Genomic DNA, 25,388 nt, shown 5'->3' with positions numbered 1-25,388 from the left:
AATATTGTTTATAGTGAAATTATTTTTTAGAAAAATATTTTTTGCTGAAAATATATTTGCCGTTTGGTTTATATGGATAATCACAAATATTTTAAATGTTTTAAATCAATTATATTAATTTATAAAAATAAAATTTTATTCATAATATAAAAAAATTAACCTAAAAATTTGAGTTAGGAAGGATGATCGACGAAGGTATGTCGATTGTCCAATGATGGCCAGGCAGGGCCCAGTGGTGGCCAACGATGGTCCGATAGAAGCTCGTCGGTAATTTAGCGATTTTCCAACGATAGTCCGACGAAGGTAGGGGTGGTCCTGCGAAAGTAAATGGTGGCCCAACGGTTGTTCAATGGTGTCTCGATGGAGGTCCATGATTGGGGATAAGAAGTTCAAAGTCGAAAAATGATTTACAGTTTTGAAAAAGAGAAAATATTTTAGAAAACTAAATAAGCTTTTTTGGTTAATTCGAGAAAAAAAAAATTGATTATTATTTTCTGTTGTACCAAACACCATAAAATACATAAAATATTTTTTATAAATTATTTTACGCCAAAACAAATAGAGCCTACATTTCTTACAAGCTAATGTGATAATATTATTTATCACGTTTACAAACTAGCATTTATCATATTTTTCATATTTATAAAATATGGATTGTCACGTGAATTTACAATAAAAAAAATTGTAATAAGATTTATATTACTTCAAGTATTTTCCAAAAAAAAAAAAATTGTGGGAGATTTTTAGTGTAACTTGAAACCAAAATCAGTTATAGTTCTGAGAATAGTATAAGATAATAGTAAAATTTAAGTATTTTCTATAGGTATAATATAATTTTTTTTTTTTTTTTTTAAAAAAAAAAATATGATACTGTTAAACATTGAAGACGTATTTTTAAAGTAAACGAGAGTTTTTTCAAATAAATATTAACAGAAATTATGCAGTCTAATAGGTATATTTTAATTTACTAATCATGCATGATTGGGTGTGACATAATTAATTTTGTTGAATGTTGTTGATCGAATTCATAAACACGTACGTATCAACCGACGTAGAAATTTGCGGGAGCTCCATACATTTTGTAGGCTTCAAATGAGATTCAACTTGACAAAATAAATAATTAAATGGAGTATGTTAGAATATAGAGGATTTTTATATTGGGTTTCTATTTTATTTTAAATTGACTATCTTATTTGTTTTTTTCCCACTTACTGCATCTCTTCTTCAAATATGAGTATTTGTATGGTAAAATAATTAAGAAATAAGAGTATAATATAGTTCTTAAAGCAATTTTTAGTGGTGGCTGGAAATAAGTGCCTAACAACAAAAGTAATCACTAACACTAATAAGTAATAAGGTCTCGGAATGCGATTTTTATTTGATTTTTTGAACTTTCATATCTTTGATAACAAGAAAAAGTGAGTAATTAACGTAATATTAAAATGATAAATCAATATAGTTACACTTTTGCATTATAAGTTAAGGTGATCATCCTTTCAAAAAAAGAAGTTAAGGTGATCATACTCAACCATATTATATCCAAACGATATTGATCAAACATAATAACTAGTGTTAGGGTTGATGATTTGAGACTTGACAGAATGAGTGTTTGACGTATCAGTTATATATCGTGATTAATGTAATATGTTGAGTATAAATTTACAAATTTACTTTTAGGTTAAAATGATACTATTATTGTTAATGACAGTTGTCGAATGATAACGTGTCAAGCTTCAATTGAGTCTTTGACCGGAGGAATGTAGTTGTCTGCAAAATAATAAAAGCTTGTCGAGAGTTGGCTGACGACGCCTCATCCGATGGTTAAATCAATAAAGGCTTTTAAGAGGGAGAGTAAATGAATTGCAAAGAGAATTCATTACTTTAAATGTAGAGAAAAATTTCCTTATATATCCATATTGTTCTTTCTAAGCTTACCATTCTGATCTTAAAGATTCCTTGCATTAATTGCTAACACGTGGATTACCTCATGGGCGGTGATTGGACATCGCTGGTTATTCTCGATGTGGTCTACAGGGAACATTTGGTATTTGATGGTGACAACCTGTCAGTTCGTACAATCTGATTTGACCAGTCCAAATACGCGGTTCGTTAAATGCTTTGATACTAATAAATAAGAGGAATCTTGTTTATTTAATGCTCATTCACCGGCCCGACTACTGGCATAGAGATGATGTCACGCCCCCGTTTTGGGATATAAGGGAAACGTGAGTTTGAGTACTAAAATCATATAAATGGAAGCGTGCATTTACAACATATAAATTTATACTTCCTATTTTTATACCTTTTTATTAATAATTCTTTACAACACCTTGAATTCTCCAAAAGAAACATACTATACAAAGTAAAGATTTGGTCGGTCCGCAATGATCTATTGCTCTTTGCGAGATCTATGCCAATACCAAGAAATGACGTCATCATATTGGGTTATCTGGAAAGGGTGGAGGGAAAAAGGGGTGAGTTCGACAACTCAGTAAGGAAAATACAACACCAGGAGAATAAAACATGCTGTAAAACCTTCTTGCCATGATCTTTAGTCATGCATGATGACAGATTTATTCTACTCACTGCTAAGAATTAATTTCACATATGATGAATTGCATAATGTAAATTGATTTATAACCTAAACCAATAGTATGTTGATTTTAATTTATTTTTAGATAAATTAAGTGTTTTTGAGTATATTAAAAAATTTACGGTGATGTTTAAAAGTATGAATATGATATGTGATTTTAGACTGAGTATAAGTTGGAGATTCAAATTATGAAAATTGCCTAAGAAATGACATACTAGACTGTTTATGTTTTATAAGAAAACACATATTAAAGCATGATTCATAAAATGAAATGTATTGTTTTAGGACAGATGGCATATCATATGAACAATGGTATAAGAATGACAATTTATGCAATTAACAAGATGAACAATTAAACAGATTTTCTAATGATTCAGTAAATTCTTTTTATCAGTTTTCTCTTTAATCCTTTATCTGTGGTTTAACCCTTTACAGACTCTAAACCGCTGTTACCCGTGAGCGGAGCACGTTGGCTTTTGTCACACAGACCTATGGACTCAGCCTGTCGTCACAGGGGAGAGCCGTTTCGAGTTGAGGATCTTCCCTAGGTGAAGGCCAACCTCGGCTGGTAGCACATACCAACTTATGGTATGCTTGCCATGCTACCCTATGGGTACCAATCCTAACTGTAATAGTGCCTCAGGGTTAAACAATTACTGCACATGAACGTTTTTCTGTAATACTGTAGGCTCTGCTTTATCTGTATACTTTATTTCAAAACTGTAAGAGCCGCTTTCATAACTGTAGTCATGTGCAGAATTTAACTTTAGATTCTTTTTTCTTTCAAAACTGTATTCATGAATAGAGTCATATTCTTTGGAATGCTCTATAGTCATAACTTTCAAATGCTCTCTTTTTCATCATTGTAAGTATGCATAATTCATAACTTTGAAAATGCTTTTAATCATATCTGTAATTATGCATAAATCATAACTTTAGTATGCTCTTAATCATATCTGTGAGTTATGCTCAAAATTCTTAAACAATAACATATGAGTAATAATAAAGCTTGGCATTAAAAATCACATAAGCAAACACTTTGTAAAATTCCCCAACACTTTTTCAAAAGATTTGTAATAAAATCTTGTTGGGGGTTTTTCGGTGTTGTATCCCCTTACCTGAACTTTCCATTAGCGTCAGGGTCGAGCTTCTACCTAAATAAAATATAAGGATGAATTTAGCGGAGCGTTCTGAAATTCAATTCTAAGACTTAGACTAAATTATTCTATATATATATACACACACAAAATCTCTTTCCAAAATTAAAACATATAAGATTCAATTTTAGAAACAAAGTCTACAAATTCAACTAGATCCCAAACCCAAAACAAATCATCCCAAAAATCCTTCATAGTCAGAATAGTAACCATAACTCAATACTTCCACCAAGCAGAATCATGCCCGCACAACCACACACCATCAATAATTAACTTCCAAATTCTTCCCATTTAGCCAAAATGGAATAATCAATTCAAATATCGAGCAACTAGGTAATACTCAAAATCAGTACACATTCAACTATCAACATCACAACCCAAAACACCACCCACGGCTACTACCCCCACAAACGGTTAAATAGAAATTAAAGACTCCTAAAATTGATCAGTCCGTAGATCATTATCCCCAAAATACAGCTTAAACACACGCTGTTCGTTAACAACTAAAACTCCCAATAACAAGTTATCATCTAGATCCACACCCTGTTTACAATACACAGGAACGCAAGTAATAGAAATCCAACTCAAAATCATCAATATCATAAACACATAATCAGTCTACAATAATTCTAGCTTCCAAAATCATCACAACCCAGCTAATCAAAACACTGCTAACAGAGAACAACTAACCGGCTAGCAAGACTCAACAACAGTAGCCATAGCTCAAATCAGTTCTCTTGATCACATCACAGTCCATCAATATTAGGACACAATCAAATCCATAAATACCCATATACTCACAATTGGTTACACAGGTTCATCAAGAATTCAAACCCATATCACACCCGTATTGCCACTGCCAATCCCCCAGAAAACACAACAAGAAATATTAATACTCAAGACAGGAATATCAACTCAGAAAAACCCATCATCACAGCAACTTCATAGAACACACGGCCACTTTACCCAACCAGTTAAACCACAACAGAGAGAACATTTATAAGCCATAAACCTTACGGGTTCTACCCAAAAACACACACACAATCAAATCTATGTCCAAAAATAGCAAAACACAAGATCAAACTCCAAGCTTTAACTATACAGATTAAATCCAAAGATTAACACCGAAAAACATCACACATATAAACAAGTATAACCCAGAAATTGCCCATTGTTTCTGGACTAAAGAGTCGCCGGAAAATCCTACTGAAGCTCGCCGGAATCGCACTCCAAGTCACCGGAAATCGCCTCCGACAATGCCCCACAGAAAGTGCAGCTCTGTCTCGCAGGAAATCGCGTTCTCCGGCCACCGAACTTCGCCTCTGCTTCAACCCACCGGAAATCGCCATTGGAACCACCGAAAATCGCCGGAAAAACCAGACTTCTAGTTGTCGGGTTCAACGGGTCACGGGTTCTCGAGTCTCTCGGGTTCTCTGGGCTCACGGGTCGCGGGGGTTCGACCGGAACAACACCTGACCCGCCGGAAATAGCATTGCCGGCGTCCTCTGCTCCGACCCACCGTGGTTGGTCGGAAAATCGAACCTCCCAGGGGTCGGGTCTTCTTCTCAGCATCTCTCTTTGTCTCTCTCGGTCTCTCATCTCTGCTTCTCTCTCTCTCTCTCTGCAACTCTCTCCGTCGGCATCTCTCTCTGTCTCACCGTGTCTCGGGTGGAAGGAAAGAAAGAAGAAATGAAGAAGGAAGAAGAGAGAAGAAAAAGTAACGAAGAAGGAAGATGCAGAAAAGAAAGAAGAGAGAAAAAAAAATTAATAAACAAGACATTGCCGTGCAAGTTGTGAATTTTTTTTTTTTTTTTTTTTTTTTTCTACTTATTGAATAAGTAAACTTAACTTACTCAATAAGTTTTTTTTTTTTTTTTTTAAACCAATTAATAAATTTTAAAAAAAATCTGGGATATTACAGATGACCCCGTTCCTTTGAGGTTATGGGGTTCCCCCTGGCTGCCAACACATAGATGCCCCTAGCCTTTTAAGGTTTCGGGGTTCCTTGCTATCTGTGATCTCCACGTGTATATGAGTTAGCTAGTATCATATACTAGTGTCGAACCGCTTTTACACTATTTGAACTCAGCCACATAATCATGGTGACTCGTTAATCGGCCCACTCTACAGTGAGTACTATTCCAAAGACCAATGAGCTATAGCCTATATCTCCCCAACAATTATATTTCCAATATTTGCTATGCAACTGATACAGAAAGTGAGTGTTGTAAACTTGTGGGCTTGTGTTATGGACCTATGGTGTTTACGATTAAGGTTTGACCAAATCAAAATCTAATGGCTTCACAGCTTTTAGATTAATGGTTAACCTCTTAAATACTGGAATCACAGCGAATATATAGCGATTACCACACTACGGGCTTGAGTTATAAAAGGGACAACTTTTATATATATATATTAGATTAAAATTTAAAATTTATTAATATTATGTAATATAGTTGTCATTGTAAGTGAAGTCCCTAAAAGAAAAAAGAGTTATTATCGAGTCTGTCCTGTGAGGTAGGAATTGGGGGCTGAAGCCTCCCAAATTATTTAAAATTTACTTGAAAATTTATATTTTTATAAGATGAACTTCTAAAAATTTATTATATATATATATATATATATTATTATAGTTTAGTCCCTTGTACCAATTTTTGTTGTTCATACTAAAATAGTAAGAATTAAGAATTTAACCAATTAGTATCTACGTACGGTCCTAACTATTTAACAGCTTCTTCTTTTTGTTTTGATTTCGTTCTCTTATGAAGTTATGTTACTTTCGCTTACGTCCCCACTATACCCAAACATGTATGAGGTTCCAGGAGCCTGGTGGACAGTGCAGGCTAGCGCATTGATCATACATAATGGGCGACCGCAAAGGACACGTGGAAGACGTTAACTACCGTAGCCAATTAAATTCATGCAAAACCAGGACTCGTGTCACTTTGATTGCTGTAAATAGATTGTTTTGACAGACACAAGCATCTGTGTGTCATTCTAGTATCGCTCCACTCCTACTCTTTTGCCACGCGCGTGTATAGGCTGACGCGTCGTCTGCCCCTCCTTTCTCATCAGTCACCTCCCTATCTTACCTTCACTTTCGGATCCTCTATATAAAGCATTATCTCCAGTGTATCATCAGTGTGCTTAGTTGGCAAGTAATAAGATCGATCGGTGTTTTAAGTTTGTGAGAGAAGAGTCCCAGAAGAGAGAGAAATGTCGTCCGAGCAGGAAAGACGAGAACTTGACGCCAAGGCAAAGCAGGGAGAGACAGTTGTCCCTGGTGGAACTGGTGGGAAGAGCCTTGAAGCCCAGGAGCACCTTGCCGAAGGTAATCTCTTTGTGTCTCTGGTGTGTGGCAATCATTTCAAGGTTTTGCGTACGTAATTGGGTTGATTCTTTTTTTTTTTTTTTTTGGTGCTAATTGGCATGAAATATATATTGTTGGTGGTGATCATGAAGGGCGGAGCCGCGGAGGGCAGACGAGGAAGGAGCAGCTGGGGCCTGAAGGGTACCAGGAGCTGGGCAGCAAAGGAGGACAGACAAGGAAAGAGCAGATTGGACATGAGGGGTACCAGGGGATGGGCCGCAAAGGTGGACTCAGCACAACAGACAAGTCTGGAGGAGAGCGCGCAGCTGAGGAAGGGATTGAGATTGACGAGTCCAAGTACAAGACTAGGGACGACCGCTGATGCGTTTAGTAGTAGTACCATAGAGAGTTTGGGAACTTAGCCTTAAAAACAAGTGTCTTAGGTTTAGTGGTTGTCCAATAATGACGTGTCGTTCTTGTTGTGCTTGTCCTCCACTGCATTGTATCTGTTGGGTAAGCAGTGGCTTCTTTTAGGTGTCTGTTGGTGCAGTTAGAATGGGAAAGGCATTATATGGTCTTTCATCTTTGGATGATGGTTTTTTGGGATCATAAATAGTGCCTCTTTTTGTATGTTATGTTAATTTCAATAGTTGCTGTTGACTTTTGGCTTTACTAGCTACCTGCATCGCGCATCATGCATCCTTTTACATGTATATAAAAGAGATGGAATGCTGCGTCGTTTATCATATAAAAGTGACATTAATTAAAAGCAGAATCTCTCTGACCATTTAAAAAAGGATGTCGAACTTTAATCCTCTGGAAACGAAGGAATATTGCAGCGTCTGTTTCTGGAAACTACATTGAACAAACAGATGTGACCATCTACTTGACGACATGCATGGAGCAAACATACGCCAAACCAACTTGAAATTACGTAGTTGACACATCTTTAAACGACGACATAAAGACTTAGAAATGATGTTGAATGTTGTCGAAACATTTGTGAGCGACAGTGGACAGAAATACGTCCAGGCCTTTTTGCCAAGTCAGCAAAACGATTGTGTTTTTTCTGTTCTTTTTGGTGCCCTGCTAGAACGGTAAAAATTATTGTTTGGGTGCCGGAAAAATCTATTAAATAAACTATGCTCTGTTCTTTGACACTTGTTTAGTCGCGTAAAATCCAAAAAATCGCCAACCGACTAATCTGATAAGCATATCTACTAATCAGCAGCGCGTTTCCTTCCAAATAAGTTAAATTTTTATTTTATAATCTGACATGAAAGTTACAGTAAGTCGTAATTTGGATCAATATTTTTATTTTAAAAAAATTATAGATTAGTTGAAATTCTCATAAATAATTTGTAGAATAAAAATGTGGTATATAAAAACTGTTTCTGTCCATTGGGTTAGTTGACCCCTAATTAGTTAAGCCAATGTAAACAATTGATCGGTTTTGCAAACAAAAATTCGGGCATATATCCAAACATTTGGTGCTCATTGGATGTTACAGCTTGCCTTAATCACTTTCCAGATTGAATTTAGAGTGTTAAAAAGTTCATTTTAAAACAAAGACCATGAGGCTCTTTCTACCCCCGGCCAACGTCACGTTAATTGCTTCGAGATGCAAATGCATACTCTCTGACGTGATAGTAAAAATTACCATTAAATTTTAGATAAAATAATTTTTTCTGTCACCTCAAAGAGTAAAGAGTATAGACTTAAGAGTACATGTAGTATTCAGGGAGCGGATTAACAGACAAGTGAACTGCTCTTTCTACTCAGCCAACGTCGTGTTTATTGCTACAGGTAGCGGATTAAAAGACGAGTGAACGAGCAGCAGGGCTATTTCCTTCGTGTTAATTACAACAGGGAACTCCTGGATCGAGTAGACTAGTGAGAACAAGAGGGAAAAGTAGCATATGAAATACAATGATAGCATGAGAAACAAAAACAAATACAATGAAAAGCAAAAACATAGTACTATCAGGATCGCCCCATTTGAGGCTTCCGTGCAATGAGAAGCAAATAATGTAAGATACCGACAAAGTACATTGATGGTACAACAAGCAATCACATTTACAATAGCTGCTTTCTAGTTTCGCATTCTGCTGTAAGAGAAACCAAAAAAAAAAAACAGGAAGTACACAAGCCTACATCTATCTCTCTCCAGGAAAAGAGGAAAATGGAAAATTATGACAGTTTAATCAGTACACAACATGATTAACAAAAGGGTTCAGCGGAACTGGCGTGATTTGTGTGCCTTTCAGCAGCTGTTCGGTGAGCTTTTTACTCTGCGCCCTTCTCTTCTCCTCCCCGTAGCGTCCTTTGGTAAGCGTCATTGTGAAATTAATGGCTGGTTGCTAAAGCAGTCACCAAAAGACCAAGCACAAGAAATGGTTGGGCGCTTGCCTGAAACAAACAGACTAAAATTTTACTCGCTAAGGATGAGAGAACGAGCAAATGCAAGATCCTCTAATGAAGGACAACCTAAATGAGTACGGAATTGTATCTAGCATTGGAGTAAAAAGACCCTGCTTGGGTCATGACACATCATATTGCACAACCATATGGTGATCTAGTATCAGACTTGGGAAGATCCAGAGAGGGTTTTGGTGTCCAGGACTTGAGCTTGTATGAATAGGTTGCCCACAGAGCACCTGTGTGGATCGTTTTTGAGATCCTTGTTATATCTATCATGTAATATAATAAGCTATAAAACTATCCATATGTGCTAATCGGTCATGTCCACAATAGTTTTCAGAAGTAGAAGGCACATTCTCAACGAACCTGCTTTTGCAGTATGTTTAAAATTTTCAGGAAAAATTCCTGGTGGAACTAAATAAATGAAGACATACCTGATATTTAACATCATACTTAACAGGGTCTTTGAGGAAATACTGAAACTGCAATGTGCAAAAATTGGTATGAGCAGAATGCTTATTTTTTTTTAAAATAATGAGAAAGAAACACAAATCATATATTACTATATTATTATAAACATAACAGTTTAATACTTGTCATGGCAAGAAGTAAACGGGTAAAGAATTCAGTAGTGGAGAACCATTCTAAGTGCTTTACCTGAAAAACGACTTGAGGTATTATCAAAGCAAGTAAGGCTAAGGCATAGTATGGTTTACCAGCCCCGAGCAGATACCCTACAACCACCAATTCATTATTGAATATAGAAGAGCAAATTTTGACATAATATCAGCGGAGAAAAATATATGTTAAAAGAAATATAGATATTAAAAATAGATAAAAATGATGTACCAGCCACAGATATCTGAGTTATGTCAATAGCGCCAACACAAATCCATTTGGCAGTTTCAGCACCAAAAGCAACTGGAAGTGACTGCTCAAACAGCATTAATATACAAAAGTAATGACAGCTACTTCTAAGGATGTGCAATTTAAGTGTTTCTAAGATAAATAGAATTAGTATTACAAATATGTAATGGACAATAGAGATACCTGAAGTCCCATTGCTCTATCTCCTTCAACACTTTTAAAGTCATTGACAATGGCAATACCCAACTGAAATATGATGTAGCAATAATCAAACAGTTATGATTGGATCACATATTTAACATACACAACGAGATACTTCTCCTGAAAAACATACCCCAGCTATGCTATACAAGATAGTCAGAACAATGATGTCCGGTGTAAGCGTCCCAAATAAAGCTTGACCAGCCCACCTGTCAATGAAAGTGAATTGAAACTAGTTATGCAACATGATGGAAGTCCATAGTTCAGCTTTTTTAAGTCAATCAACCTAGAAAACTAGACTTAAGATGGTTCTTGATTAGCCTATTGTATGAAATTTGAGTTCTAGTAACATATTTCAGACAACCCATGGAGAAGAATTGAACTTACAAGTTACAACTTGAATGACTTTCCTTCCTAGAAAGCTTCCAACCCCACAAACAAGTAATAATGATGAACATCAAATCAAAATCCTAGGCTGTAAGTGAAGAACCAATAAAAGTCCTATATTTTTTTAGGGAAAACTTTGGTATTGGTTATAATAGTAATTTAATAAAGCGAGTTTTGATTACAAAATAATTCCTTGCTTAGAACCCATTGAATATGACCTCTCCTCTTTATGTGCATCATGCGAATAAACACTTGCATCTAAACGTACACTCTTCTCTTGATAGGTCTGAAGAATAGCAAATGGATATCCAACTAAAAAATGCTACATGCTAATGACCCATGGATAACCTTTATAAGTCTAAATAATTTTAGCAAGCACAGTAGCACATAGGATATCGCACCATGGCAAACTGATATAACTTGCTCCCAGGGCAAAGTTTCCAATCCATCCGTTTTGTTTCAGCTGCAACCAGATTTGGAACTTAGTCATGGTTTAAACAAAGTTTCCACTGCAACATGAAGGAAAGTAGAATGGTTTGACTTAATGACAAGGAAGACGAAAAAAAGAAGTACCTTTAAAGGTGGAGCAGAGTATATGTAAGATAGCAAGGACCCGCCAAGAGCAAGGTAAAAAATTATAGGAATGTCATGCCCTGCCTATTAAAAACAAGGATTCAGGAGCTGACATTCATCTTCAATATTCTCATAAGGAGTTACATGTAAAAAAAAACATTTAAATTACCTACCCACACATCTAATATACCAGCCAAGCCAAGGCCTCCCAAAAGCAACAACCAAATTTGTGTAATGACCTGAGGAAATATTTAGAAAAAGAAAAGAAACATTATAATTGGCGGCACTTATTTGCATACATTACAATAGGTTAGATCAACATGTCCCAAAAAAGGGGGGGAGGGGGGGGGGGGGGGGGGGGGGGGGGGGAGGAGAAGATAAGTTACATGCCTCATTCTCAGATATTGCCCCCGAAGGAATTGGACGATAAGGTTCATTTATTGCATCGATTTCTCGGTCATACCAATCATTAAGTGTCTGAAAAATGAAACGGCCAGAGAATTATATGTTAGATGAGTTTGAAGCTATTATTCATTTAAAGTGGAGCCCTATTCTGTATCCCGGAAGAACTGTACCTGTGTATAGCCAGTTAGACACGGGCCAGACATCATCATGCAAACAATTGATTTGGAAACATCCTCCAAGTTCCAGTGAAAATTTCCTGCCATGAGAGCCAAATTGAATTAGAAGAGTCAAAAATACAAACACACACACACACACATGCATGTACTTATTGAGGCCATAGTATAGGCATGTGGCAAGATTCTTGGATTCTACATGGATCTGAGGCCAAAGCTTGACAAGATTTATCACAATTGCGAATTGGTGATGGACATGACAATAGTAATCTATAGTTTTCATGGTTTTGATCTAGGGCTAATTCTGTAATAACAGCGAAGGTATCAAGATGGGGGAAGAAGATTAAGATGTAAATTTAGTAGAGAAAATCATAAACATTGACTGCTTTTAGGACATACTGATTGGACATACACATAAAAGACTGGACAGAATTTTTTAACAAACAAATGCTTAAATGAAGAATTAGAAATATTCATGACAAAAGATGTTACTGATTCCATAATATGCAAGAATGATACCAGAAGCAGCGGCTCCACAAACCACTCCCCATACCAGTGGAGGCCAAGTAACAGGTTTCGTAAGTTGAAGCCGGATCTTCCATTTGTTCTGCAAAACACAAATCACAGTCTCTACTCTAGTTTAAAACGGTTTGCAAGTCATTTACTCTTTTATATCCTAAAGAAACATGGTAAAATGCTACAGAAATCAGATTTGGCTCAGTGCTGTAAGAAAAACTAAGGACATCTTCAGTAGTTTTTTCAACTATCGAAGTTTAATTTCAAGCTTTTCACTGGAGAAAAATTAAATTTGAACCATTAAAAAGACTACAAAAGACTTCCCGTAGCTTTTTTTTATGGGACATAACTCAAAATTAACTTCAAGATAAATAAATAGCTCACAGTTTCTTGTGCGGCTCCTTTAATGCCAAGAAGCTGATTGAAATTCGAACCCCTAGCAGCCGGTGCCTTATCCGGTGCCTGAGATTTAACCGCTTCACAAACAAACAGCAACCATTAAAACCCTAAACACCCACATTATCAATCACTATTTCTATTCAATACAACTTAAATTTTTGATTGACAACCAAAATCGTTAAAAAAAATAAAATAAAATAAAATTGAATCTCGCAAGACCTTCGTTCGCATCGGTCTCCGTTGCTCTAATCGTAAGTCTCCGCCCTGAAAATTCCACAGAATTCCTCAGTGTCGAAAAAACAGACAATTCAAGCTCAATAACTGAATCTAAGACCGGCGTTTGGTTGCCGAGAAAGTTTAGTAAGTAGAATAAAAAGTCTTTGATTAAACTTATAATGAGGTGGATATGAAAAGGTGGTTTCGGATTCCAAATTTTCCTTTACTTAACCTCTTTTTTCAGGAAATTAAACGGAGCATTGATGAGTGAACTCACTGGTGAATGACACAGAAATCGGTTCCAAAACGGGCCGAGTCCGAATTCGGTTCGCGTTGGAGTTCGATAAAGTAATGGACGACACTGTGTTCAGTACGGAGGCCATAGAGGATTGAGCTTCTTAAGCAAACAGAGAGAGAGAGAGCAGAGGAAGGGTAGTGAGAGAGAGAAAGGAGGGCTTGGGTTTTAGTTGATAACTCTTTTTCTGCAAAATGTTTGAATAATAACGAAGGAAAGGGCGTTATTATGGTGTGCCTCATCGAACTCAAATTACCACGTATGCTATTACGTGGCATCATGCAATTGGTGATCGTGCTTTTACTGGGACCCGTTTTAGGAGTACAGCCCTCTGGTTTTGTTCGAGACCTCGTTGAATGACAAAATGAAACACTCTCAACGTATCTAGTATCTGTATCGATAAAACAAAAAGAAACACTCTCAAGTTAACGTTATTGGAATCATTTTTTTATTTTCTAGGCCAACGTGATTAAATTAATGATACAATCATACAAAGGTCAGAGATTCCCTCGTCTGTGTTTTTAGGAATAATATTAAAACACGGTGCTTTTGGGTTAAACCTAAAATTGGCCTCATTTAAAAAATAAATAAATAAAATCAAGATATAAATCTCACAAATTCTTTTAAAACAATTTGAATAGTAATTATGAGAGTATTTTTATTGAATTTACCTGTTTAGATAAGTGGTTGAACAGTCCAAAGTTTATTTGAATAATTTTTTTTTTGAGAAATTGGATATCTATTACCAATCAATGAAAAGCTTTTTCCACAAATATAATTTGAGAAATCGGCGCAGGGCATGTCCCTTGTCAAACAAAATCAAGCAACTGAGATAGAGCCAAAGTAGCTAAGACAAGGGCAGCCTGGTTTGCCTGCCGCTTAACATGAATGACTTTATAGGCTTGAAAATCGTGAAGAACAATACGAGTATTCTCAATGAGTTGCCCGAAATATCTCCAGCAAGGACTCTTGGAACCCATAGCCTCCACAATGAGTAAAGCATCACCCTCAAAAACCACATGTGTGAAGCCCATCTCACCACAAATCCAAACCACCTTCTATAGTGCAACTGCCTTAGCCATGCTAGAACAAGTTTAGCCTATATAAAAAAGAAAATTACTTCAAATCTCAATTCGTAAAATTACTCATTATATTATGTTTAGTGCTATTAGTGAACTATTTGTCGTTGATATCAAAAAGTTAGCTGGTTCAACCAAATTACATTATATGTACAGTATTTTTATTTCTATTTTATGTACATATCTTCGCATAAGCCTTGTCACGTTAGTACACTTTGCCAAATCAACATCCCATTACTTTAGTGAGTCCGCGTCAGCCACACCATATGAGTGTATTGCTTAAAACATTAAAAAATAAAAAATAAAATATAAAAAAGTGAAAAATGAAAAAATAAAAAAAGAAGGAAAAAAGAAACAGAAAAAAATGATGACATTGGAAAAATTCCCTCCACAAGTAATGGTAGAGTTCTCTAACGACTCAATCCTACCTTGTAGAGGTCTGCAACCCACTCTTGCGGTCACCTTCGTAGGCGCCGCCGCTCCGAGGGGGAGGGTTAATTGTCATGTTAACAAGGAAAACTCCACCTTTTTAATTTTTTTAGTTGTTTAAGAATATTGTCTTCTCTTATTTATCTTCCTCCTCTATGTATCCTCTTCATATGACTTACAATTGCAAAATCATCATCAACTTGTGTTCTTCAGCTATTCAATGTGATAAATCATGTACCAAGATTAATAAGACAGAGAATGGTAATTGTTAAAAAACTAAATAATTCATATGCTTAAATTCAAGTTTTAAAATGTTAAATAAATAATTCATGTATGTTTGTCCTTAGATGCCAATTCGTTGAACGTCATTGTTACCGTATCTATTGTTCTCTTTCTCTGTCTCTCTCTCTTTTCTTAAATATTTAATTAAATTTTTTGTAAGTTTGTATTTCTTGAAAAAAAAAAAAAAAAAAAGAAAGAAAGAAGAAGAGGAGAAAGTGACAAGTAGTACAAGTAAATTTTTGATACTTTAAATGGGCGAATGGGTATGGGAGTTGTTGTGCGAGATTTTGACAAGTTAATTTTTTTTTGATACTTTAAATGGGCGAATGGATATAGGAGTTGTTGTGCGAGATTTTGACAAGTTAATTTTTTTGATACTTTAAATGGGCGAATGGGTATAGGAGTTGTTGTGCGAGATTTTGACTTTTTGAGGACCACGTGGTCCCAGCTAGGAGTACAACCGGGATGGGTAACTTATAACTGGTTGAAGATTTGGCAGCATTTCAAGCACTTGTCTTTTGCAAAGAAATGAGTTTTCACAATGTTATTTTAAAAAGTAATGCGTTTCAAATGATTAAAGCGGTGAATGATCTAAAGCGAAATTGTAATGACCCACCTTCAATGACACAATATTGTCTGCTTTTGGCTCCCCGTACCAGACTTGACGTCCCACATCGCCTAGGAAAGAGGATGTGCTTATATGTATAAATGCACCCTTTATGACACAACGCGTTTTAAAGTCGTGATGGTCATAAACCTATCAAAACTCCGTAGTTAAGCGTGCTTTTGCGAGAGCAATCTCAGGATGGGTGACCTCCTGGGAAGTCTGATTTGAGGAGCCAAAAACGGACAATATTGTGTCATTGAGAGTGAGTCGTTACAAATGGTATCAGAGCCATTGTCCAGTCTGAGATGGTGGAAGCGTGCACAAGCCCGATAAGGGACGCCAGCGGGGACGCTGGGTCCAAAGAGGGGATGATTGTGACGTCTCACATCACCTGGGAATGAGGATGTGCTTATATGTATAAATGCACCCTTTATGACACAACGCGTTTTAAAGTCGTGATGGTCATGAACCTATCAAAACTCCGTAGTTAAGCGTGCTTCTGCGAGAGCAATCCCAGGATGGGTGAACTCCTGGGAAGTCTGATTTGGAGAGCCAAAAGCGGACAATATTGTATTATTGGGGTGAGTCGTTACAGAAATTGGAATAGATTTGGTCAACTAGTAGAGGACATTCGCATGATCTTCAATTTGTTTACTAGTTAGAAGATCAATCATATTAGTAGAGTTGCAAATACTATAGCACATGGGTTAATTAAGACTCCATCATATATCAGATTTGGTTGGAAGAAATTCACATTTATATTCATTATGTGATTTTGTTTGATGAATTTGCTCACGTTTCTTGATTATATAATGAAAGGCATTTAATTTATAAATTGGAATATGGATTTAATCAAGAGGGTGTTTTCTGAAGACGAAGCCCATGCTATTGCTAATATCCCACTTAGCCCTCTCTTACCAAAAGATAAGACTTATTTGGCGTGGAACTTCAAATGGTGTTTTCACTGTGCGTAATGCTTACCACTCGGGGAAGGAGGTTCAGGACAGTTTGGCTGCGCAATGCTCAAATTCTGCTGCAAATCAGGATATTTGGAAGGCAATTTGGGCTACGAAGGTTCCCCATCCAATTAAAACTTTTATTTGGCGGGCATGTCAAAATGCTTTCCCAACTAGAGACAACTTAATGAAGAGGAAGATAGTTGATTCGGCATCATGCCCTTGCTGTGGGGGGGGGGGGGGGGGGGAGGAAGAAAATATAATCCATGCCATATGGGAGTGTCCAGCAGCCCAAGACGTGTGGGGTAGTAAAGACTTCCATTTCCAGAAGTGTAGCTATGTGGCCCGGAACTTCAAAGAACTTTTTGCTCACTGTCTCCATAGGTTCAGCAAAGAACTTATTGACTTAATGGCAGTTGTGGCATGAGGTACCTGGTTTAGAAGGAACAAAATTGTCTTTGAGAAAGTTTTCCTCCACCCAAATGAGGTGTACAAAGGGGTAGTTAATGGTGTGTTTGGGTATTGAATTTTTGAAATCAGAATTGAATTCTTATTTTCTTTACAAATTTTAAGACAAAAAAAATGTGTTTGGATGTTGAATTTTTAGATTGAAAAATATTATTTTTTAATTGTAAGAAATGATTGGAAGTTTGAAAAGTTGTGTATAATGATTGGTATTGTGAAAACTTGTGTAGAATAATAATTTAAATAATAATAATTTATTATATATTGATTGTTTAATTAAAAAATGAATAAATATTTTTTTTTTTAAAAAAAACATAATTACAATTAAAATTTTTAAAAAAAAATTAAAAAAAAAAAAAGAAGCAAAGGGGTGGCCGCGAGGCCTCCCCCAAGGGTCGGGGACTCGGGGGTGGCTGCCAACCCTTCTGCTTTTTTTTTTTAATTTTAAATTTTTAAATTTTTCTTGATTTAAATTTTAATTATTTTTTTAATTAAATGTGGGACCCACGGGAGACAACTTGTCCTGCACGTGGGTCCCAGTCATCAACTCAAAGTCAGTCTGAATTGAGAAACAATTCGAGCTTTTACTCGGGTTAATTGTGGGTTGTTGGATTTTGAAAAAAAACTCGAAAAGAATCAGGATTCTTTTCGATATCCAACTAGTACACCAAAGCTTGGAAGTTGAGTCTTCTAGGGGAATACCTACTATTTGGTGTCCTCCCCTGGATGGTTTCATTAAAATTAATTGGGATGCCGCTATAAATGCCCATGAGGGATGGATTGGTGTGTGTATCATTGCTAGGGATTGCATGGGATGTCTTTTAGGAGCTCGAAGTCTTGCTTTACCCCCTACGGGTGGACGCCAAAACTGCAGAAACTATGGCTGCTTTGGGGGCTGTCCAGTTCAGTAAGGAGGTGGGTTTTTTTTATGCTATATTTGAAGGAGATGCAGCCCATGTTATCTCTGATATTAATTCAGGTCTACCTCATCTCTCTAGACTTGGTCATTTCTTGGAAAACATTCACATGGAGAAACAATTTCTTTGTTCTTGCACTTTTTCTTTTATGTCTAGAGATGCAAATTCCGCAGCCCATTGTTTAGCAAAAGAGACTGTTTCTAATAAGATTGATATGTGTTGGTTGGAGGATATTCCTTGGAGTATTTACGGTATTGATCTTAGGGAGGCCGTTTGTTACCTAGATCCTTAATTTTGAGGATCAAGATGTATTTTTTGGTTATTGATCAATGAAGATGCAGAGCATTTTCATTCAAAAAAAGAAAGGCATTTGATTTTATCTTTTTAAAAAAAGAGTAACGCCTGGAAGAGAAAAATGTATACTTTTTTAAAAAAAATTATTTTTCCTTTGATTAAATGTTTAAAGAGTGGAGTCATCAACGAGCTGAATAAGCCCAATTTCGACTCTCACTTGTTAACTTGTAAGGCTTGCCAAGCAAATCCAAGACTAAGCACCATGCTTACTTATGTTTTTATGTTTTTTCAAAGATAAATACTATATACAACATTTCTGCTCCACTTATATTTTATAATATTGTTGTGACAGAATGTAGTAATTATTGGATTTATTATTTTTTTTTTAAAAAAATAATAATACTAACAAATTGTGTCACATCAGCATAATAAAATAAGAGTAATGATTCACTACCACCTAAATATACAACTTTCCACCACCTTGTCTATGTGGCAAGGTGGTCTCCCACTTTAATTTATTTTTAAAAAATAAAAAAATTTAAAAAGTAGTGGGGGACCACCTTGCCATATAGGCAAGGTGGTGAAAAGTTGTATATTTAGGTGGCATTGAATCATTATTCATAAAATAAAATCGGGTGTATTGCATTACTCTTTTCATACTAATAATGGAGGTTATTTGTTTGTAAGAGCCTTGAGCATAATTTTTTGTGACAAATTGGACTCAAATTAAGTATGCCCAGCGCCCAGCGCCCAGCTACATGATTGTGACTTGTAGCCTCCGGGCCCGAGTGGTTATTAAGTGGGATGCAAACACATCGGACTGGACTCGATTAAAATTTGGGGTTTTCGCACGAGATGTGGCATATGAGATGTTCAGAAGATACGACATAAATAATTTGATAGATACAATATTAATTATTATTATTATTTTAACAAATAGCATGTTCTATCATTAAATCTGTAAAAAGCTAAGAAGTTTGCATCACGAAAGTAAAGGACAAGACCCCCCACTCTCTAAGCCAGAAGGATCTGACTTAGAAAAACAGTTGTTTAAGCAAAAATACAACTTTTACAAGAATAACAATTGAACATCTCTTACAATAACGCTCACTCACTAAAGAAAGATAGTTGATCTAGCAGTTAGCCAACAAATATTCTCATAAAAATTGATCCAAACACAAGCAGGTTGTGACAGAAGAAACAAGAGAATAACACAAACATAAACAGGGAGAAAAACCTAAAACAAACCGCCGGCAGCGAGGGAAGGAGGCCAAAGTCGCTGTACGACGGCGCGTATAGTATTTATCCCCTAGACGAAGATCCAACACTGTAGAACCCCTAGCCACCGTGCACGGCTTAAAAAAGGCGGAGCATGGCTCTCACGCGCACCAAAGAGTAGAAAGCTCCCAGGTGCGTGGGGCCCACACGCCGATCACCGACAACTGACACGACTGGTACTTGCGGTGGCAGGAGCGGAAGACGACACGGAACACGGTTGGGGGGGGGGAGGGTGTGTCATGCAGAAGTCGACGAAGAAATGTAGATCTGGCTTCCAAAATAAGAAAAAGAATGTGAAAAAACCAGCCAAAAAAACATTTCGTTGACGACACGTTAACTCAACCACTCCCCCATATAGGAAACATCTTGAGTTGAACAATCCTACCAAAATGAAACAAAAAAAACAACAAAAACAAAGAAAAACAGGCTACCATAGCCCAAAAAGGCTATGGGAGGGTCAACTACCACCGGATCTACAGGAAGGACAAAAAAACCACATCCCTAATGGCTGGGAGAGTCCTAATCTCTAATGGATCTGACCATGGAGGAACAAAAAGAAACCAACCTCACCCAAAAGGGCTAGGTTGGAAACCAGAACCAAGATGAGGGAGGCGTGAAGCCTCCCTCCCCACAAGCAACGATTTCTTCTAGAACTCTCTCTCTATAGAAAACTCACAGCCTCTCTCTTTAGAACAGAGAAGAGAGGCAACGGTTTCTTGTCCCAAAATTAAATTATTAAACTTATTTATTTGATAGATATAATACTTTATTCCTTTGATGATATCCGTCTGGTTCACAACTTAATGGCAATCACAATTGAGGTGAATCTCTCTCTCACATTTACATTTAGTGGAACGGCTGATATAAGATAATATTAATTAAATAATTAAATTCAAAATTTTTTGTCTGTTTAAGTTTTTGAAATAAGTAGTGTTTTAATATTGATGATGATATAATTTTTTTTTCCAAATTGAGTTGAATGCAAATTTTTTAATTTAGTCCATTAAATTAATAAATGTGTTTAAAGTATATAATTCTCATATATTCTATTAAAAATTACATATTTGTAAAGACAATGTCAATTTGACCGATAACTTGATTCCTTTGATGATAATTGATATCCGTCTAGTGACTCTAGTTCACAACTTTTAATGGTAATTACAATTGAGGTGAATCTCTCTCCCCCTCTTATTGGAACGGCTGATAAAGGGCTTGTCTGCTGGCCCATAAGGCCTATTTGATTGCTGGAGAAGGATCCTTTTTGACCCATAGACTTCCACCGGAAGTTTCTCGAACAAAACAAAGCATAAATTGCAAAGGGTTTGTTGGTTGGGCTCATTGAATGTTAACCCAAGCAGCCTATCACAGATCTTAAGATAAGACAAATTAAGCTTAATGTTAAGTTCCATTTGTTTGAACAAAATATTTTTTGAATTTTTTATTTTTTAGTCCCAAAAAAATCATGATTAAACTGAAAATATATTTGGTTGATCATAAAATATTATTTAATTTTTGTAAAATGATTTTCATTTTTTTAAAACTGTAAATCATTTTTTGAGTTTGAGTTTTTACTTCTCAAATTGTCAGACTATTGTTGAAACTCCGTTTGACCACCACCGAAACTCTATCAGTGAGTTGAATAGAATAAAATAGATAGACCGTACAATAATCAAAAGAAGTTATAAAAAGGGCTGGGCTAAGTATTCTACCTTGAGTTTGAGCTAAGATTCAGTCCAGCATGAATCTTATTGACCTAGAGAAATAGGACAGTTTTTTTCTAACTCAGTCTACTAAACTGATATTTATTCTTAGAGTATGTAATCCTTATGTGCATTTTAAATCATCACGTGAATTTTAAATCATCACGTGCATTTTTTAGTAGAATACGTAATATGGTAATTCTCACGCGAGCAATGCTATTATTCACGGGATATGATACATTTACAACTTTTATACAACTCTAACATTTTTTTTTTCCAAACTAACTATTGGATCTCTTTTCCTACAAGTAGATCCTACGTATCCAATGGTTAATTTTAAACAAAAATTATTAGAGTTGTACAGAAGTTGTAAACGTATCATATCTTATTATTCACACTTATTTATCACATCGCTTGAGATTGCGAGTTTTAAGTGACTTCCCATGTGAGTCACTTAAAAGAAAAAATACTTAAAACACGCTACGTTAATTAGTGTGATAAATAAGTGTCAATGGTAGCATTACTCTTCTCACGCATTTTAAAGACAAATGTTAATTTAATATGTTGGGTTACAAAAAAATTCCTCCAATTTAATTTTTTTTTAAAAAAAAATTATGGAAAGAAAATATATACATATACCGAGATAATCCAATTATTCAAAGGCCAAAAAAAAAAAAAACAAAAAACAAAAAAAAAGCAAGTCCAAATTAGCTGGCATGTTGATCATGTTTGCATCAACTAGATAACTAGCGGCCAAAAAAACAGGAACGAAAGGACATTTCTCTAACTCTTCTAAGTTTGTAGGGATTGGTGTCCTTTTTGGGCCGTAGATCGATCCATGAGGTTTTATTCTCTTCTAAGTCATGTCAAATTGATAAGGAAATTGTCATTGGAAAAAGTCGTTCACATTCCACTAACTCTCTTTTTCGTATGCAAGCAACCCCTCATAAGACAAACGTTGGATATACCGGCGATTGTTAGATGAATCAAATAGGTTGGTGTTATATTAGAATAATGATAAATAAAAAATTACGTATTAGACGCTCATTACACGTTCTCCTTTCACATGGGGTGAAATTATATAAGCCCCACTCCATGGTTCCACCCCATGTGAAGGGAGAATATGTAGCGGGTGTGTAGTGTGTGTTTTTGTATTACTCCCCGTTATATTGTAGGAAATAATACAAAGACACTCATTGAATACCAATTACATACTCTCTTCTTACATGGGGTGTGACTTGCCATTACATGAGCCCCACCCATTGTGAGTGGATGGGTGCGTAATATAGATTATTATTTTTTTTTTAATCATTACTCTATATTATAACAAAAATATGAGTTAGCCAAAAATTGCATTCTCTTTAAAGGAAACATTTAGCTCTATTTGTTAATGTGTTTTTGTATGGTATTTTTTTAAAAAAAAAAATTAATTAATTTGAATAAGTATTCATGGGACATAAAATGAAAATAAATTTTAGTGTTTTTTATTTTTTATTGTTTGTTAAAGTGTTTGTTTTGAAAATATAAAGCAAGAGTGAGAGTGAGAATTGTTTTACAAACAAAGCCAAATTTTCTTGCAACGGACAAAATTTTTCTCTAAATTTAGTTAAAAAGACTAGTTTATTAAACTAAGATTTACATTTCAATATATTAAATAGATATTTATTCCTAGTGCACGTGATTCTCACATATATTTTATATGTAAAAATCACATATTCTAAAAACAAATGTTTATTTAATATAAAGGGTATGGGTTGTAGGAAGGGAGGAAAACCATGTTCCTCATAAAGTATTTGAATCTACAATAATACATGTGTTCGTGATCGAGTTCGGTTATGTACATATGTTTCATGGATAATGATATACACCATTAGTTTATTCCTTAAAAGTTTATGTGACTTTTAAAATTTTCACTGAATTTGTGAAATATTACTATTAAATTTTGAACAAATAATAATTTTAAAAACTATATCAACTTTTTTTTTTCTTTTTTTTTTGGGTTGAATTAAATCTTTATAAACCAAACTAAAACCAATACAACACTCTAGTAAAAATTTGAATCACGTCCGCCAAAGCCAACCGACTTCAACAACACACAAGCCTGGAAAAACTACACAACGCCTTCCAATCAACCAAATGGGAAAACAACATCAGAGAAAATAGAGCAACAGAAAAAAAAAAATAAAAAAAAAAATAAAAAAATAAAAAAATAACAAAACTATTTAGAAGGGAACTTTGTTAACAATCTAACTTTAACTTCTCATCTAATATAGGACAACAAGCTTTCTTCAAACTTGGGAGGCCGGCCATGGAGCAACGCGTTTCTATGAAGCCACAGATTGTATGTTATTGCAGCAAAGCACAATTTTATGGTAGTAGCTTTCACACTCCTCCCTTTCATATACTGCAAACTCCAAAGAGCAACAAGATTCCAGGTTAAAGGATGATCAATTATCCCACAACCTGCCATCAAAGCCCTCCAAACTCTCCTATTCAAATTACACTCAAAAAATAGATGGGCTCTATCCTCTTGACAAGAACGACAAAAGAGATATAAACTGTCTCCACTACCCCATCGACACATATGCTCCCAAGTGACAATGATATCCCTAAAAGCAAGCCAGAGAAAAAATGCATACTTAGGAATAGCAGTCAAAAACCAAACAATATCATACCATTTCACCTCCGATTTATTGTCTCTAAGCTTTTCCCAGGTATCAACACTTGAGAACTTCCCACTTTTAGAATCCCAAACCTGTTGGTCAACCTCACCAATCTCAACTTCATACAACCTACTTTGGATCTCAACAATGGCATTTGATTTGGCATGGGGCCAAAACCAATCACCTCTACTAATAATGGTGGAGAGTTTAGGTCCTATGGAAGAACCAGCATCATACATCACTCTATGCCCATACGTATCTAGCAAGCAGCCCATTGTCATGCCAAAGGAATATGCTATTACCATTTTCAACCTTAAATTTAAGAAACTGCTTAGCAACATACCGAAGACTCAAGAGCTTTTTCCAGCTCCAATTGCAGTATTGGGGAATAGACACTTCCCAAAAACTATGCCCTTTCAACTTTGAGAATAAAATAATGATAGGATGATGATATATAACATTACTCTAGTTCTTCCGTATACACCATTTCTTCTTCTTCTTCTTCCTTCCTTATTTCTTTTTTTCTTTCTTTATTTTTTTTTTCTTTGAGGGAGATGGTTGTTAGGCAACAATGCCCAATATAGGCAAGATGCTGCACCCACTGCTCCTACTGATGATTCAATTCCCTCTTTCCCATCTTCTCTTGCTTTTGTTACAAACTTTGTGCTACTGAAACTAGCTAGATTCCTATGCTTCAAGGGAATGTGATTCCTGAAGTCACCAAGTCCAAGGTGCTCTTTATCCACCATTCATACCAATGTCCTGAAAATCACAAACGATCCTAAAAGAGGAATTTTAGTGAGAATTTTCCCACAATAAAAGGAGTGAGCTTGGCAGATGCTAGGATTTTTTGGCAACAAATCCATCATTTTGGGTCAGCGCGTGCGGTATTGTTGCAAGGAATCATACAAGCATAAGATGCAGGAAGATCATATCTTCCCCAAATAAAAAAAAAAAAAAAATACAAATAGGTAGTAGCAGAGCTAGCACCGGTGAAAGGGGGCAATTGCCCGATGGCACTCCACCCTTTTCATTGCATATGGCATTGATATTAGAATGTATTAGTTACACAATTAAAAGTGCAAAATTTTTATACAACCGAGACATATTAATGAAACCTATGCATAGTATGCATAAATTCTATCTGTGATGTGGCTTTTTATCATTGTCATTGCATATGGTATTGGTATTAAGATGAATTAGTT

The 25,388-nt window shown here is 35.7% G+C and overlaps 3 protein-coding genes across 4 annotated transcripts; 1 reads left to right on the top strand and 2 right to left on the bottom strand.

The window, feature by feature from the left end:
- The first annotated feature begins 6,901 nt into the window (after positions 1–6,901).
- LOC133874264 (protein SLE1) lies at positions 6,902–7,812 on the top strand. 2 transcript variants are annotated; one of them, XM_062312145.1, is made up of 2 exons: positions 6,902–7,081; positions 7,213–7,812. In XM_062312145.1, the coding sequence occupies exons 1-2, from the start codon at positions 6,967–6,969 to the stop codon at positions 7,440–7,442; spliced, it is 345 nt and encodes a 114-aa protein (XP_062168129.1). In that variant the 5' UTR covers positions 6,902–6,966; the 3' UTR covers positions 7,443–7,812. The 2 variants fall into 2 exon arrangements, with proteins under 2 accessions (XP_062168129.1, XP_062168128.1); XM_062312144.1 differs by having other exon boundaries at positions 7,123–7,812.
- Positions 7,813–9,041: 1,229 nt separating this feature from the next.
- On the bottom strand, positions 9,042–13,708 carry LOC133874085 (chlorophyll synthase, chloroplastic). Its single transcript, XM_062311914.1, has 15 exons — positions 13,496–13,708; positions 13,222–13,266; positions 12,988–13,079; positions 12,607–12,694; positions 12,085–12,170; positions 11,900–11,986; positions 11,683–11,748; positions 11,510–11,593; positions 11,338–11,399; positions 10,683–10,758; positions 10,532–10,594; positions 10,331–10,412; positions 10,139–10,215; positions 9,916–9,963; positions 9,042–9,469 (listed from the first exon to the last, which is right to left on the bottom strand). The coding sequence occupies exons 1-15, from the start codon at positions 13,599–13,601 to the stop codon at positions 9,407–9,409; spliced, it is 1,125 nt and encodes a 374-aa protein (XP_062167898.1). The 5' UTR covers positions 13,602–13,708; the 3' UTR covers positions 9,042–9,406.
- Positions 13,709–23,780: 10,072 nt separating this feature from the next.
- On the bottom strand, positions 23,781–24,488 carry LOC133873408 (uncharacterized). The gene has a single exon (XM_062311115.1). The coding sequence runs from the start codon at positions 24,486–24,488 to the stop codon at positions 23,781–23,783; it is 708 nt and encodes a 235-aa protein (XP_062167099.1).
- Positions 24,489–25,388: the final 900 nt, after the last annotated feature.

This window comes from Alnus glutinosa, chromosome 7, assembly GCF_958979055.1.
Source record: "Alnus glutinosa chromosome 7, dhAlnGlut1.1, whole genome shotgun sequence".
NCBI classification, from domain to species: Eukaryota; Viridiplantae; Streptophyta; class Magnoliopsida; order Fagales; family Betulaceae; genus Alnus; species Alnus glutinosa.
Note: the sequence above shows the minus strand (reverse complement) of the source record. Positions and strands in the feature narration are given on the sequence as shown.

What these genes read in the sequence shown, in the direction of transcription:
- LOC133874264 (XM_062312144.1), top strand. Translation starts at nt 6,967, where the DNA reads ATGTCGTCCGAGCAGGAAAGACGAGAACTTGACGCCAAGGCAAAGCAG. An exon ending in CCAGGAGCACCTTGCCGAAG is followed by an intron (nt 7,082 to 7,122) that starts GTAATCTCTTTG and finishes AATCATTTCAAG; the next exon opens with GTTTTGCGTACGTAATTGGG.
- LOC133874085 (XM_062311914.1), bottom strand. Translation starts at nt 13,601, where the DNA reads ATGGCCTCCGTACTGAACACAGTGTCGTCCATTACTTTATCGAACTCC. An exon ending in GATTTCTGTGTCATTCACCA is followed by an intron (nt 13,267 to 13,495) that starts GTGAGTTCACTC and finishes TGGAATTTTCAG; the next exon opens with GGCGGAGACTTACGATTAGA. An exon ending in GGGCAATATCTGAGAATGAG is followed by an intron (nt 11,749 to 11,899) that starts GCATGTAACTTA and finishes ATATTTCCTCAG; the next exon opens with GTCATTACACAAATTTGGTT.
- LOC133873408 (XM_062311115.1), bottom strand. Translation starts at nt 24,488, where the DNA reads ATGGTAATAGCATATTCCTTTGGCATGACAATGGGCTGCTTGCTAGAT.